This window comes from Schistocerca nitens, chromosome 1 (assembly GCF_023898315.1).
Source record: "Schistocerca nitens isolate TAMUIC-IGC-003100 chromosome 1, iqSchNite1.1, whole genome shotgun sequence".
Classification (NCBI taxonomy): Eukaryota; Metazoa; Arthropoda; class Insecta; order Orthoptera; family Acrididae; genus Schistocerca; species Schistocerca nitens.
Genome location: NC_064614.1, coordinates 1,017,746,151 through 1,017,759,802, shown reverse-complemented (window position 1 = coordinate 1,017,759,802; position 13,652 = coordinate 1,017,746,151). Strand labels below are relative to the sequence as shown.

Below are 13,652 nucleotides of genomic sequence, written 5' to 3'. Positions count from 1 at the left end.
CATCTACATTTATACTCCGCAAGCCACCCAACGGTGTGTGGCGGAGGGCACTTTACGTGCCACTGTCGTCACCTCCCTTTCCTGTTCCAGTCGCGTATGGTTCGCGGGAAGAAAGACTGTCTGAAAGCCTCCGTGCGCGCTCTAATGTTACATTCGTAATCTCCTCGGGAGGTATAAGTAGGGGGGAGCAATATATTCGATACCTCATCCAGAAATGCACCCTCTCGAAACCTGGCGAGCAAGCTACACCGCGATGCAGAGCGCCTCTCTTGCAGAGTCTGCCACTTGAGTTTATTAAACATCTCCGTAACGCTATCACGGTTACCAAATAACCCTGTGACGAAACGCGCCACTCTTCTTTGGATCTTCTCTATCTCCTCCATCAACCCGATCTGGTACGGATCCCACACTGATGAGCAATACTAAAGTATAGGTCGAACGAATGTTTTGTAAGCCACCTCCTTTGTTGATGGACTACATTTTCTAAGCACTCTCCCAATGAATCTCAACCTGGTACCCGCCTTACCAACAATTAATTTTATATGATCATTCCACTTCAAATCGTTCCTCACGCATACTCCCAGATATTTTACAGAAGTAACAGCTACCAGTGTTTGTTCCGCTATCATATAATCATACAATAAAGGATCCTTCTATCTATGTATTCGCAATACATTACATTTGTCTATGTTAAGGGACAGTTTCCACTCCCTGCACCAAGTGCCTATCCGCTGCAGATCTTCCTGCATTTCGCTACAATTTTCTAATTCTGCATCTTCTCTGTATACTACAGCATCATCCGCGAAAAGCCGCATGGAACTTCCGACACTATCTACTAGGTCATTTATATATATTGTGAAAAGCAATGGTTCCGTAACACTCCCCTGTGGCACGCCACAGGTTACTTTAACGTCTGTAGACGTCTCTCCATTGATAACAACATGCTGTGTTCTGTTTGCTAAAAACTCTTCAATCCAGCCACTCAGCTGGTCTGATATTCCGTAGGCTCTTACTTTGTTTATCAGGCGACAGTGCGGAACTGTATCGAACGCCTTCCGGAAGTCAAGAAAAATAGCATCTACCTGGGAGCCTGTATCTAATATTTTCTGGGTCTCGTGAACAAATAACGCGAGTTGGGTCTCACACGATCGCTGTTTCCAGAATCCATGTTGATTCCTACATGGTAGATTCTGGGTTTCCAAAAACGACATGATACTCGAGCAAAAAACATGTTCTAAAATTCTACAACAGATCGACGTCAGAGATATAGGTCTATAGTTTTGCGCATCTGCTCGACGACCCTTCTTGAAGACTGGGACTACCTGTGCTCTTTTCCAATCATTTGGAACCTTCCGTTCCTCTAGAGACTTGCGGTACCCGGCTGTTAGAAGGGGGGCAAGTTCTTTCGCGTACTCTGTGTAGAAACAAATTGGTATCCCGTCAGGTCCAGTGGACTTTCCTCTGTTGAGTGATTCCAGTTGCTTTTCTATTCCTTGGACACTTATTTCGATGTCAGCCATTTTTTCGTTTGTGCGAGGATTTAGAGAAGGAACTGCAGTGCGGTCTTCCTCTGTGAAACAGCTTTGGAAAAAGGTGTTTAGTATTTCAGCTTTACGCGTGTCATCCTCTGTTTCAATGCCATCATCATGCCGGAGTGTCTGGCTATGCTGTTTCGAGCCACTTACTGATTTAACGTAATACCAGAACTTCCTAGGATTTTCTGTCAAGTCGGTACATAGAATTTTACTTTCGAATTCACTGAACGCTTCACGCATAGCCCTCCTTACGCTAACTTTGACATCGTTTAGCTTCTGTTTGTCTGCGAGGTTTTGGCTGCGTTTAAACTTGGAGTGAAGCTCTCTTTGCTTTCGCAGTAGTTTCCTAACTGTTGTTGTACCACGGTGGGTTTTTCACGTCCCTCACATTTTTACTCGGCACGTACCTGTCTAAAACGCATTTTACGGTTGCCTTGAACTTTTTCCATAACACTCAACATTTTCAGTGTCGGAACAGAAATTTTCGTTTTGATCTGTTAGGTAGTCTGAAATCTGCCTTCGATTACTCTTGCTAAACAGATAAACTTTCCTCCCTTTTTTTTATATTCCTATTAACTTACATATTCAGGGATGCTGCAACGGCGTTATGATCACTGATTCCCTGTTCTGCACATGCAGAGCCGAAAAGTTCTGGTCTGTTTGTTATCAGTAGGTCCAAGATGTTATCTCCACGAGTCGGTTCTCTGTTTAATTGCTCGAGGTAATTTTCGGATAGTGCACTCAGTATAATGTCACTCGATGCTCTGTCCCTACCACCCGTCCTAAACATCTGAGTGTCCCAGTCTATATCTGGTAAATTGAAATCTCCGCCTAAGACTATAACATGCTGAGAAAATTTATGTGAAATGTATTCCAAATTTTCTCTCGGTTGTTCTGCCACTAATGCTGCTGAGTCGGGGGGTCGGTAAAAGGAGCCAAATATTAACCTAGCTCGGTTGTTGAGTGTAACCTCCACCCATAATAATTCGCAGGAACTATCCACTTCTACTTCACTACAGGATAAACTACTACTAACAGCGACGAACACTCCACCACCGGTTGCATGCAATCTATCTTTTCTAAACACCGTCTGTACCTTTGTAAAAATTTCGGCAGAATTTATCTCTGGCTTCAGCCAGCTTTCTGTACCTATAACGATTTCAGCTTCGGTGCTTTCTATCAGCGCTTGAAGTTCCGGTACTTTACCAACGCAGCTTAGACAGTTGACAATTACAAAACCGATTGCTGCTTGGTCCCTGCATGTCCTGACTTTGCCCCGCACCCGTTGAGGCTGTTGCCCTTTCTGTACTTGCCCAAGGCCATCTAACCTAAAAAACCGCCCAGCCCACGCCACACAACCCCTGCTACCCGTGTAGCCGCTTGTTGCGTGTAGTGGACTCCTGACCTATCCAGCGGAACCTGAAACCCCACCACCCTATGGCGCAAGTCGAGGAATCTGCAGCCCACATGGTCGCAGAACCGTCTCGGCCTCTGATTCAGACCCTCCACTCGGCTATGTACCGAAGGTCCGCAATCAGTCCTGTCGACGATGCTGCAGATGGTGAGCTCTGCTTTCATCCCGCTAGCGAGACTGGCAGTCTTCACCGAATCAGATAGCCGCCGGAAGCCAGAGAGGATTTCCTCCGATCCATAGCGCCACACATCATTGGTGCCGACATGAGCGACCACCTGCAGATGGGTGCACCCTGTACCCTTCATGGCATCCGGAAGGGCCCTTTCCACATCTGGAATGACTCCCCCCCGGTATGCACATGGAGTGCACATTGGGTTTCTTCCCCTCTCTTGCTGCCATTTCCCTAAGGGGCCCCATTACGTGCCTGACATTGGAGCTCCCAACTACCAGTAAGCCCACCCTCTGCGACCGCCCGGATCTTGCAGACTGAGGGGCAACCTCTGGAACAGGACAAGCAGCCATGTCAGGCCGAAGATCAGTACCAGCCTGAGACAGAGCCTGAAACCGGTTCGTCAGACAAACTGGAGAGGCCTTCCGTTCAGCCCTCCGGAATGTCTTTCGCCCCCTGCCACACCTTGAGACGACCTCCCACTCTACCTCAGGTGAGGGATCAGCCTCAATGTGGGCAGTATCCCGGGCAACCACAGTCGTAGTCCGATCGGGGGATGCGTGGGACGAGCTGGCCGTCCCCGACAAACCCATATCCGGACCCCCACAGTGATGCCCATTGGCAACAGCCTCAAGCTGTGTGACCGAAGCCAACACTGCCCGAAGCTGGGAGCGAAGGGATGCCAACTCAGCCTGCATCCGAACACAGCAGTTGCAGTCCCTATCCATGCTAAAAACTGTTGTGCGAAGAATGTCTGAACTAATCTACAGAGAGCGCAAACAAATCGACAAAATTTAAACGGTTATTAAAATACAAGATTGCCTAGTAAATGCAGTAATGCTGCTACTTGCGCACTGCTGACACACTGCTCGTCGGCGGAAGGAGACTACGCGATTTTACACTATTCAGGTACTAAAACGCGATGCTACAACTCTCAAATACTATAATACGCCCGAAATTTATGAATTAAACAATGCAAGTACCAAAAACACGCACAGAAATTAAGAATTAAACTATGTAACAAATGAGTGAGCTAGGAGTATACGACTTGCTGCTGCAGCTGGTTATCCAACGGCGGCAGGGAGCACACGCAACGTAAGTTGCATTTGTGAAATTCATATTTCTCTTGTTTGTACATTTCTCCATTGTTTTGTACAACAATGAACAAAAATGAAATATTGTTTTTGTTCAGAACGTGACTGCACTGGGAGAAGCAGGAAACAAAGATGAGAGTGTTAGGGAGACTCTTACACACAAGCACGGAGATAGAAATGGCCCTGCAATATGAAATGTTCTCAGCGTCGGTGGATAACTTTGGCAAAGGACTTCCAACATCAACAGTACTGCATGCATTACAGCTCAGTGCTGTTGCGACCACATATTGTCATTAAATACGGCTTGTCTAAAAACTCCTTTACATATCTTGTGACTGAATAATGAGTATGTGAGGCTATGAACAAAGAGGTGGGGCTAATCTGAGGAAAATAAATTAAAATCAAAATTGGTTATGTTTGTACAGAAATTTGATTTTCAGTATTGGTCTTTTTGAAAGAGAACCTTGAAATTTGTTTTGCATACAGTATGTTTCCAGTTTTCTGTTTTAATCAAACTTAAAGAATTACAAATTGAGAAATTTTGTACAACTGGTGCTACTGCAAGCATTTTTAGTGTATAGTTTTTATGTCGTAACCACTGCTGCATAAGCTAAGTTCTGTGTTAGTAGTAAGTCGCATGTGAAACTGTCGTGATTTATACAATTTGAATTCTCTCTCTTGTGTTTGCTATGAGCTTGAGGATGTTGAGTAGACAATAGGTCACAAACTTGCGGAAAAAAACATTAAATTGCATCCATTAAGTTTCTATATAGCTTACATTACGGGATGAGGCATATAAGCTATGAGTCTCCCACATTTTCTGATCCATTGAAATATCAACAAGAGACAGTGTCAGATTTAGGGGGGGGGGGGGGGGGGGGGGGAGGGATCAGCGGTATGTGTCTACACACAAATGGTTATTAGCAAAAATAAAATATTGCTTGTTGGTACACGGCATTCATGACACATGCATTTTGCAAATATGTATTTGCAACTGTGGCTGGCAGAAGGTTGTAGTAGAGGCACAGCTATTCAGATTCGGTATAATTTAAACAAACAAGGTTGGCAATCTATTACTAGTGGGACGAACTTGAAATATGTGACTACTTCATCAGTTGTTTGTAAGCATAAATTATTTTTTTTTTATTCCCGCTATGCATTAAGCTGGAGATGATATGAGTGGGTCTAAACGACAAAACTTCATTAGGGTGTTTTTTTTTTACACTTAAAGGTAATAGTGAAATTAATGTTAGACAAGGGCATCATTTCCAGCAATTGTGGGTTCAGATTCTGTTAGTAATTCCTCTAAGTAATGTGAATGGTTTATTTGATGACAAGACTATTATACATGAAAATGATGATTATCATTTAGTGAACAGACGTTAAAATCTGACTGATTAATTAATATTTCATAGGTTGAAGTGTGTTTTCGTACTTCCTGCCAAATTTTGCTTCCTGCAAGTTGCAGATGGTAATAGAATGTGATCATTCCAGAGAAAATAGCTAGAAGAAAATGTTTGAATAGCCTCTAATAACAAAAGTGGTGGATTTTGTAAAGCTTGCATTCTGTTTGCTAGGGCAGGAGGAGGCAAAATCGGTATGAAATCAGGAAGACTATTGAATGGACCACTGAAAATGGATAAGAAAGTAACTGTGACTATAGACAGTGACTGGGAGAAAGAGTATTGTAAGAGAAATGTGGTTGCCTGGCAGAACTATCTGCATGTGATTGAAGAGGTCAACAGATGTTTTAACAATAATGGATTAGGTTAGAAGGAGAAAAGTGAACAAAAACAGAAAAAATTAATACCAATTATAAAGGCAGTAATATAACGTGGAGCCCAGACTATATGCTTGTGGGGGTGTAGAGATGATAGATTATTGGTTGGTGAAGACAGACAGGAGATAAACAGTGAATCATTGAAATTTTAATTCCGAGGAAAACTCTCACTTCACAGTACTTTCGAATGGATGCAGGCGATGAAATATTAACAAAACACATGTATATGGTCTCAAAAAATCCATTTATATCAGTAAGACAACACACAATAATTTAATAGATTGCTGTGCTGATGTTACTGCTGGAAAAGTGGTAGATTCCTTTAACAGATTCAAATTTTTGTCGTAATAGCAGACGGAGAAACCCGATGTAAGCTTCTCTGAAGAGTTATCACTGTGCATGCGGTTCTTTAATGTTGAGAGTAGTATTGTAAGAGAATAATTTCTAAAATGCATTGACATTAATGACGTGATAAGTGACAATCTATCAAACGCCATCCTTCAGGAGATTGAAGCAAATAGTATTGTTGTAGCTTATTTCTGAGGACAATCCTATGATAGAGCAGCAAATGAGTGTTGAATTTAAAGGAGTTCGAGCAATTATATCACAGGAAAGTTATTAACAATTTAGTCACTGCTAGTCATCGGCTCAAATATCTACCAGTGGAAAAGATTCACACACTAAAGAAACTGTGTGAAACACATCAGTTAGAGGCGCATGATGCTGTCCTTCATTTTCGAGACCTATTTCCTAGCCTAACTATTGCACTGCAACAACTGCATCTTGAGAATTTATTGCAAGTTTGTGTGCTTGCGTGTAACAGATTCAAAGAACTTCGCCAGGACAATATTTCACACTTCCATCGTATCTTTAAGGTACCAGAACAAATTGCTGAGAAATTTGGCACAGACATAAAAACTCCGCACTACAGAAGAATCGAACAAATGCCCCAGCTGAGTGACAATCTGGATTCCTTTCCTAGATTTTGTGTGTAATGAAGTTGCCTGTATTACCCCAAAGCACACCTTGAAGCCATTTGGTCATTTAAAGAAGCCGATACCAAAACACAGTTCTGATGGGACCACTGGGAAGTGTTGAGTGCTGAAATATAGAAAAATGATTTCTCACATTCGCAGTTTTTGAAGGGGAACTGATAATCTGGAATCAGTTGTACAAAAGACAAGACCACAAGCCAGCATCTCCAGCAGAAGCTCATAAAACTTCATCTTGCGTGCCAAACATCGCAATCCTCATTCAGTTCCTATGAGTTCTGCCTGTCACTACTAGCACAGGAGAAAGATTATTTTCTGCACTGCAACACTTGAAAACTTACCTTCTTAGCATCGTGGCAGAAAGCAGAATGAATGGCTTAGCATTGATACACATCAATAGGAACATAAAATTTACAGCAGAAGTGCTAGAAGTCTTCTATCGAAAGTTTAAGAGAAGACTGAAATTGCAGTATTTTTGAGAGTGCAGTATTTTTCAGTGTTTATATTATCTTTCATCTGTAATATGTACTTTTAACTTACTTCACTGTAATTAAACTAGTAAAATTTGAATAAAACGATCAAGTTGATTTAAATTTGTCACATGCAAAGACCACCTTGACTCAAACGTATAGATTCCATATCATAGACAGACAGTGTGCCTAGCTGTGACATGGATAATTATTGATGTGACAGCTTTTGTTCCCTGCACATAAAAATAATATAAATACACCCCTCACAAGAGACCTAACAAGTATTAATGCAAAGTAGTTAGTATTTTACTGAACTAGTATTTCGCTGTTCTAGTATTTCGCTGTTTGTAACCTTTTCTGAAGGTGTATGGAAGAGTCCATGAAATACGAACTACAAGAATCTGAACTTTTTGTGAAAACGGGCAGCAAGTGCTGCATATGAACCCATTGTTACTATATGTTTGTGTTTGGATTGGTATAATTTTTCTGTGCTCAGCTCTCATACCATTCAGCTCTACCATATTATTATACTGATTTTTGGGTGATAACACGAATGCAGTTCAGGTACATTACACACATAGCAAACAGTGGATGGAATAACAGCTATATTATGAATAGAATAAATTGCTCCTTACCACACAGGAGGCCTCAAATTGCAGACACACTCAATGAAAAGACCACTAACCATTTAAGCGTTTGGTCAAAAGGGCGTTGTCAGTAACAGCGGGCGCACGCCGTTACATGGTTTGGATGAAAAGTAGAGGCCCTTTTTCATACCAGACTTTCAGATGTTCACCATATTACATGGCCACAAGATAATTGCCCCACATCTCGATAACTTTCCCCACAAATGGAAGGCGTCACACACCATTAGCATGCCATTTCTGTGTGCGCCTCGCAAGGACTGCCACGGATGAATTCTTCTCTTTTGTTTCGCTGTCTATTTCTCATTTTGATGACCAGCTCGTAATCATGCACACTCATTTGGGATAAATACAGTGTATGTTCAGTATCTCCCACCATCACATACACAGGAGCTCATGCATATGGTTTTCCATGTTGTATGGTGCATTCTCCTGAAGGTTGATGGGTGCAGTGCCAGAAGGTGCTGTCTTTCTTTTCAGTGTGGGTTGAAGTTGATGCATTAAGAAATTGAAGTATTAGCCTGCAGGGTCGTCTGCCTCTGTGGTACAGCATTATATGGGATTAACCCATGGATATCAAAAGCCACAATAACCATGCCTTTGGTACCATCTGGTTCATGGCACACATTCTGTGGATGAGGAGAAGTAGGGCATTTCTATGCATTCGCCTCATCTTGAATGATTTTCCTGCCATCCCGAAACACTTTCACCCTTCTCGTCACCGTACAGTATGACAGTACTCCACGATTGCATGCCTTGTGCAGTCTGCAGAAATGTGCATTCCGACCGTATGTTATTTCAGTCTTGATCCACACACACTCATGTTTCCTAAACAAGCTGTACAGTGCTTGAACTGGCCTCCTCCTCAACTGCACACACTGCAACTGACTCCAACACAGCTGTCACTGCTCACTACATTATTTTAAGTAACGTTCGGCTGTCACCTGTGGACAGTGTGCATGACATTGGACATATGTTCTTCATGTTACGGCAGTGTTGCCACTACTTTTTATCCAATGCTGGTAATCAGAAACTTGATGCCTACTGTATCTTCTGGTTGCATTGGAGAGGGGATACAGATGTGTCTGTGTCACTATATGCAAAGTGCTAGTTGAAAAACAAATTTTTAAAGCTGTTAAAAATGTCACTATATACACTGACTTTGTAGGCAATTACAGTATAGTAGATTACAGATATTTTTAAGAGTACTGAAGGGCTTTTAAGATAAAATTTTTGTAATACAGAGTGCAAAGAGTTTGGCTGTTGGTTTGGCGTAGATAGCATATGCAAAGTGATTCATTAAGTAATTAGGCTGGTATTACACTAACTTATTTCTTTGTCAAAGTTGATATGTCAAAGAAATATGATGATGTAATAGGGAACTTCTTCAAATCTCTCCTGCCGTCAAATAAATATGATTAAATCTAGGGGCCTCGCAGTAGATTTGATCATAAGTCACTTGTCTTCTGTTCACTGCATTGTGAAACGTTACCCCTTGGAGCGCTAGCATCGCTGCGTGTTTGTAAACATGGCTGTGAAGTGTAATTCGTCTGTCCCGTCAACTACAAAATTAATAGAAATATATGAAGCTGAAGCTGATGAGGTGCTTTACAACGTAAGGCTCTGTGAGTACTAAAATAGGTTAAGAAGACTGGAGAGCTACAAAAAAAAAAAAAATTGTGGAGGTAATTTGCCTTGAGATAGGGCCCACCACTGATGATACAAAAAAGAAAATTAATGTCCTCCGGCAAAGCTATTCTCACGAGAAAGCAATGCAGTGTTGCCTGCTGAAGGCAATTAAAACACGATATGTTCCGGCATGTCCTCTGGAGTTGTTACATCGCGATAGACAATGTCTTTAATGCATCCACAAGTCCAGAGAATTTAAATCTGGAGACCTTGCAGGCCAAGTAACTGTTCCTCCTCAACCATTCCATCTTACTTGAAACCTTCGGTTCGGAATGCGACATACACACAACGCATTATGTGCTGGACATTCATTGTATTGATGCCTCAAACGCCTAGTGGTTCTTAGTGGCACTTAATCCAGAAAAGGAGAAAGAATTTGTCTGAGGAAGTTGGCATACACTGTGCCATTTAAACTACCATTGATGAAATAAGGGCCAATAATTGTAGTACCAAGCATCCCACGTCAGACGTTAACCCTCCATTGTCACTGATGTTCCACCTGTCCAAGCCATCGTGGGTTGTTGCTGGACCAATAATGCATGTTCCTTGTATTTACCTGTCCCTTATTTGAGAAGGAACATTCATTGGTAAATTGAACATCGGAGAAGTAGTTCGGGTTGGCAAAGATTTCCAGCTGTGCCCACTGACAGAACTGTACAGAAATTGTTCCCATCCATTTCTTAATGTAGGTGTACATGGTAAGGATGGAACCGTTGACATGTAAGAATACGATGTACACTGGTTGTGAGAATGCCAATCTCGTGTTCAAACTGTTGTGTGCTAACATGTGGATTCACAGCAGCAACGGAAGCGAAAACAGTAACTTCGACAGCTTTGTCTGCACGAGTGCTAAGACGATTGCATTGTCGTGAGTTGAAACTACCAATTTCTGCAGCATCGCAACAAGACGAGAAAACATAAGTATGAAAAGTGGGTTCTTGTCAGGTTATCGCTCTGTACAGTTCCGCTGCCTGCGTATCATTTCACCCACCTTCAACAACAATAAAAAAAAAATGTCGATCCGTTTCTAGGAGGGACAGCCTTAACTGTATGCCTACTCTACACAACAATATTTAAATGGACTAAACTACTTAAATGTACCTGTACATAAGAAATTGCGATTACTGTTCTGCTGACTTACAGTCCCCATAGACGAGTAACATTTATACCTTCTCTTCATTGGTGTACATTCTACTCGCACAACTCTTCAACTGACTATGGTTGACGGAATGACGGGTGTGCATTCTACTTAAGTTTACATTTGCCATCTGTCAACGTCAGCACGTGAATGTGATCCATTACCCCCTAGTACCTGCTCTAACTGCTGGGAGCGTCAACGTCAGTGTTGTGTTATGTAATTAATAATGTTGTGTTTCAATGAATGGTACACTGTGATACATTTTTGAATAGGTCTTTAGGAGAGGAAATGAATTACCAAATATAAAATACAGGGTGCCATTTAAAAAAGTCATACCGCTATACATATCTTTGTAATTTAAAAAAAACACAGTGCTACAACGAAGGCAATCATGCTGATCAATGTTCACTGATGGCTAAAAAGCATTTGCTTGAAGAAACATTTTGTAATTTGCGTAGGGACAAACAGTTATTTAGGGTGGTCAAGATAAATAGGACACCCTGTGTGTGTGTGAGTGTGTGTTTTCTTCTCTCTCTCTCTCTCTCTCTCTCTCTCTTTCTCTTTCTCTTTCCCCCCGCCCGTGATGCCTGACATTGTAAAGTGTCTCATCAGCTTCATACATTTCTATTAATTTTGTAGTTGTGTGACACAAAATGTAATTATTACTTTGTTCTAGAATAAAAATAGTTTTTATTGCACTTAAAGTGCTTTGAACATTTATTTTACTTTCAGATGTTGGTCCTTTAGTGCTTTATAAATTGCTTCAGGCATTTCCGGTATTATTTTAGTTAATGTACACTGTGGTATTAGAGTGCTGGACTGTAAGCAAGGGTAACTCTGCTGTAGCAATAAATCAAAATCTTACTGTGAGTCTGTCTTCAGCGGATATAGCAGTTCTTAAGTGAGTATTGTGCTTTGTGGTATGACGACACTTCACTGAGCAAATAATGAAATGAATGCTCATCCATTCTTAAGTAATTTTTGTACAACTTATGTCCTCTGCTAGAAGCTCATGTAGCAAATTTTGTTGACTGCTTTTATCGTTTCGGTGTAAGGCTCACGGCTTCGTTCAGGTACATTTCTTATTCCCCCCTCCTCTTCTCTTCCAAATGCACACACAGTGCAGTTGTGGTACATGCAACTGCTGCGCATAATAACATGTTGTCAGCCATCTTGAGCTTCAACGAAAAATATGGTAACACCCCTTTTTAGCACCATGTCAAATATCTTTGCCAAACAAATTTGACGAATATTTGATCAAATCTTTGTCAAAGAAATATGATAGTGTAATACCGGCCTTACACCATAGTAATTTTAAGTACACACATCCTCATCCAGAACTGCTCTCTTCTGATCTTTGTTCTTTGTTATGGCTTATGCATTGAAACACTTACAGCTTTTCTAGTACCTTGCTGAAAACATAAGTTGTCAGCAAAATATTAGATGGAAGGCATTTTCAAAAACACACACACACACACACACACACACCTTCACTGCTTTGAATGACTGACATTATAATAAAATCTGGTAGCAGTGTGAAGCATATCCATAATATAGTTTTGCCACACTAAACATTTAATGGAAAACCTTGGAGTTTTGTGATGCTGTCCTCAAGTTGTTTACATGATCCAGCATTCTGAAATTTTTAAACTGAGTTGTGTCTCATGGAGTGACAATATTTATGTTTAATGTGCACAGGTATGGGAGTCCGCGTTCTGGAACTCATTGTACGAGTCGCAGTCGGGGAAGTTCACCTGGTGTAGCAACATCGAGGTGTGCATACGGTGATTCGGACAATTGAGTCAGACATCCAGCTGCCATTGTCTCCTTATTTTGACTTTGGACAGCTGCATTGTTCCTGAAAAGAAGTGACTTACTGCAAAAGAAGTGCTTCAGGTTCCCTGGAAGTGAATTTTTCACTGTACTGTAGTGCCTGATAGGGACACTTCCCATATCACCCATTATTGTATATCTGTACATACGTACGTGTGTGTGTGTGTGTGTGTGTGTGTGTGTGTGTGTGTGTGTGTGTGTGTGTGTGTGTGTGTCCGTGTCCGTGCCAGAGGGCTGATACAAATGTCTTAGTAAAAGGACTGCTAAAACGTTAAGGACTTTTTATGTAAAGTGTGTTTTACATGTTTAATTCATATTCATTTGCTTCATTGATAGCAGTATTGTAAAGATCATTTGCCTCAAACTGTGAATGTTTGTAAAATTTCGAAGTTATCTTCATATTATAAAACAAAGAAAATCCCATTTTCATGATGGATCAATATAAGTAATAAATAATTTATATTTTTCAGACTTGGAGCAGTATTTTTTTAGTGTAATGTTTTTGTCCAGTTTTCTAAAATTGTCTCAGATGATTTAGTTTATTGCAGATCACTTTCTTTTTTACTGGAGCATTAAGCATTTATTGTCATGGTCTGTGTCCACCTCATTGTTGTAGATTGAATACTTTTACATGTGAAAATTTACTATGGCAGTAAGAAAGTAAATTAGTAATTAGAAATGAATATTCACTTGTAATATTCATATAATGTTACAAACATCTAAGAACCATATGTGGTTGTAATGTCATTTCGAGATCCGATATGCTTGGGATTATATCAATCATTATTATTTGTACACAATTCTCTTAGTAAGAGGCCTTCATATGTAATGAAAAAACTTCCAGTACTCGTTGTACCAAATATCCAAGCCCACATTTGGAATTTGGTCATATGT

General features: G+C 41.0%; 1 protein-coding gene across 4 annotated transcripts in view; it reads left to right on the top strand.

Annotated features, from left to right (window-relative positions):
* The window catches only part of LOC126196329 (dual specificity protein kinase CLK2), a 37,878-nt gene extending 24,649 nt beyond the window's left edge, over positions 1 to 13,229 (top strand). For all 4 annotated transcript variants that reach the window (XM_049934556.1, XM_049934558.1, XM_049934557.1 and 1 more), the window contains one exon: positions 12,624 to 13,229. In XM_049934556.1, coding sequence (XP_049790513.1) covers positions 12,624 to 12,726 — 103 coding nt within the window. In that variant the 3' untranslated portion in view covers positions 12,727 to 13,229. The remainder of the gene's footprint in view (positions 1 to 12,623) is intronic.
* The last annotated feature ends 423 nt before the right edge of the window (positions 13,230 to 13,652 follow it).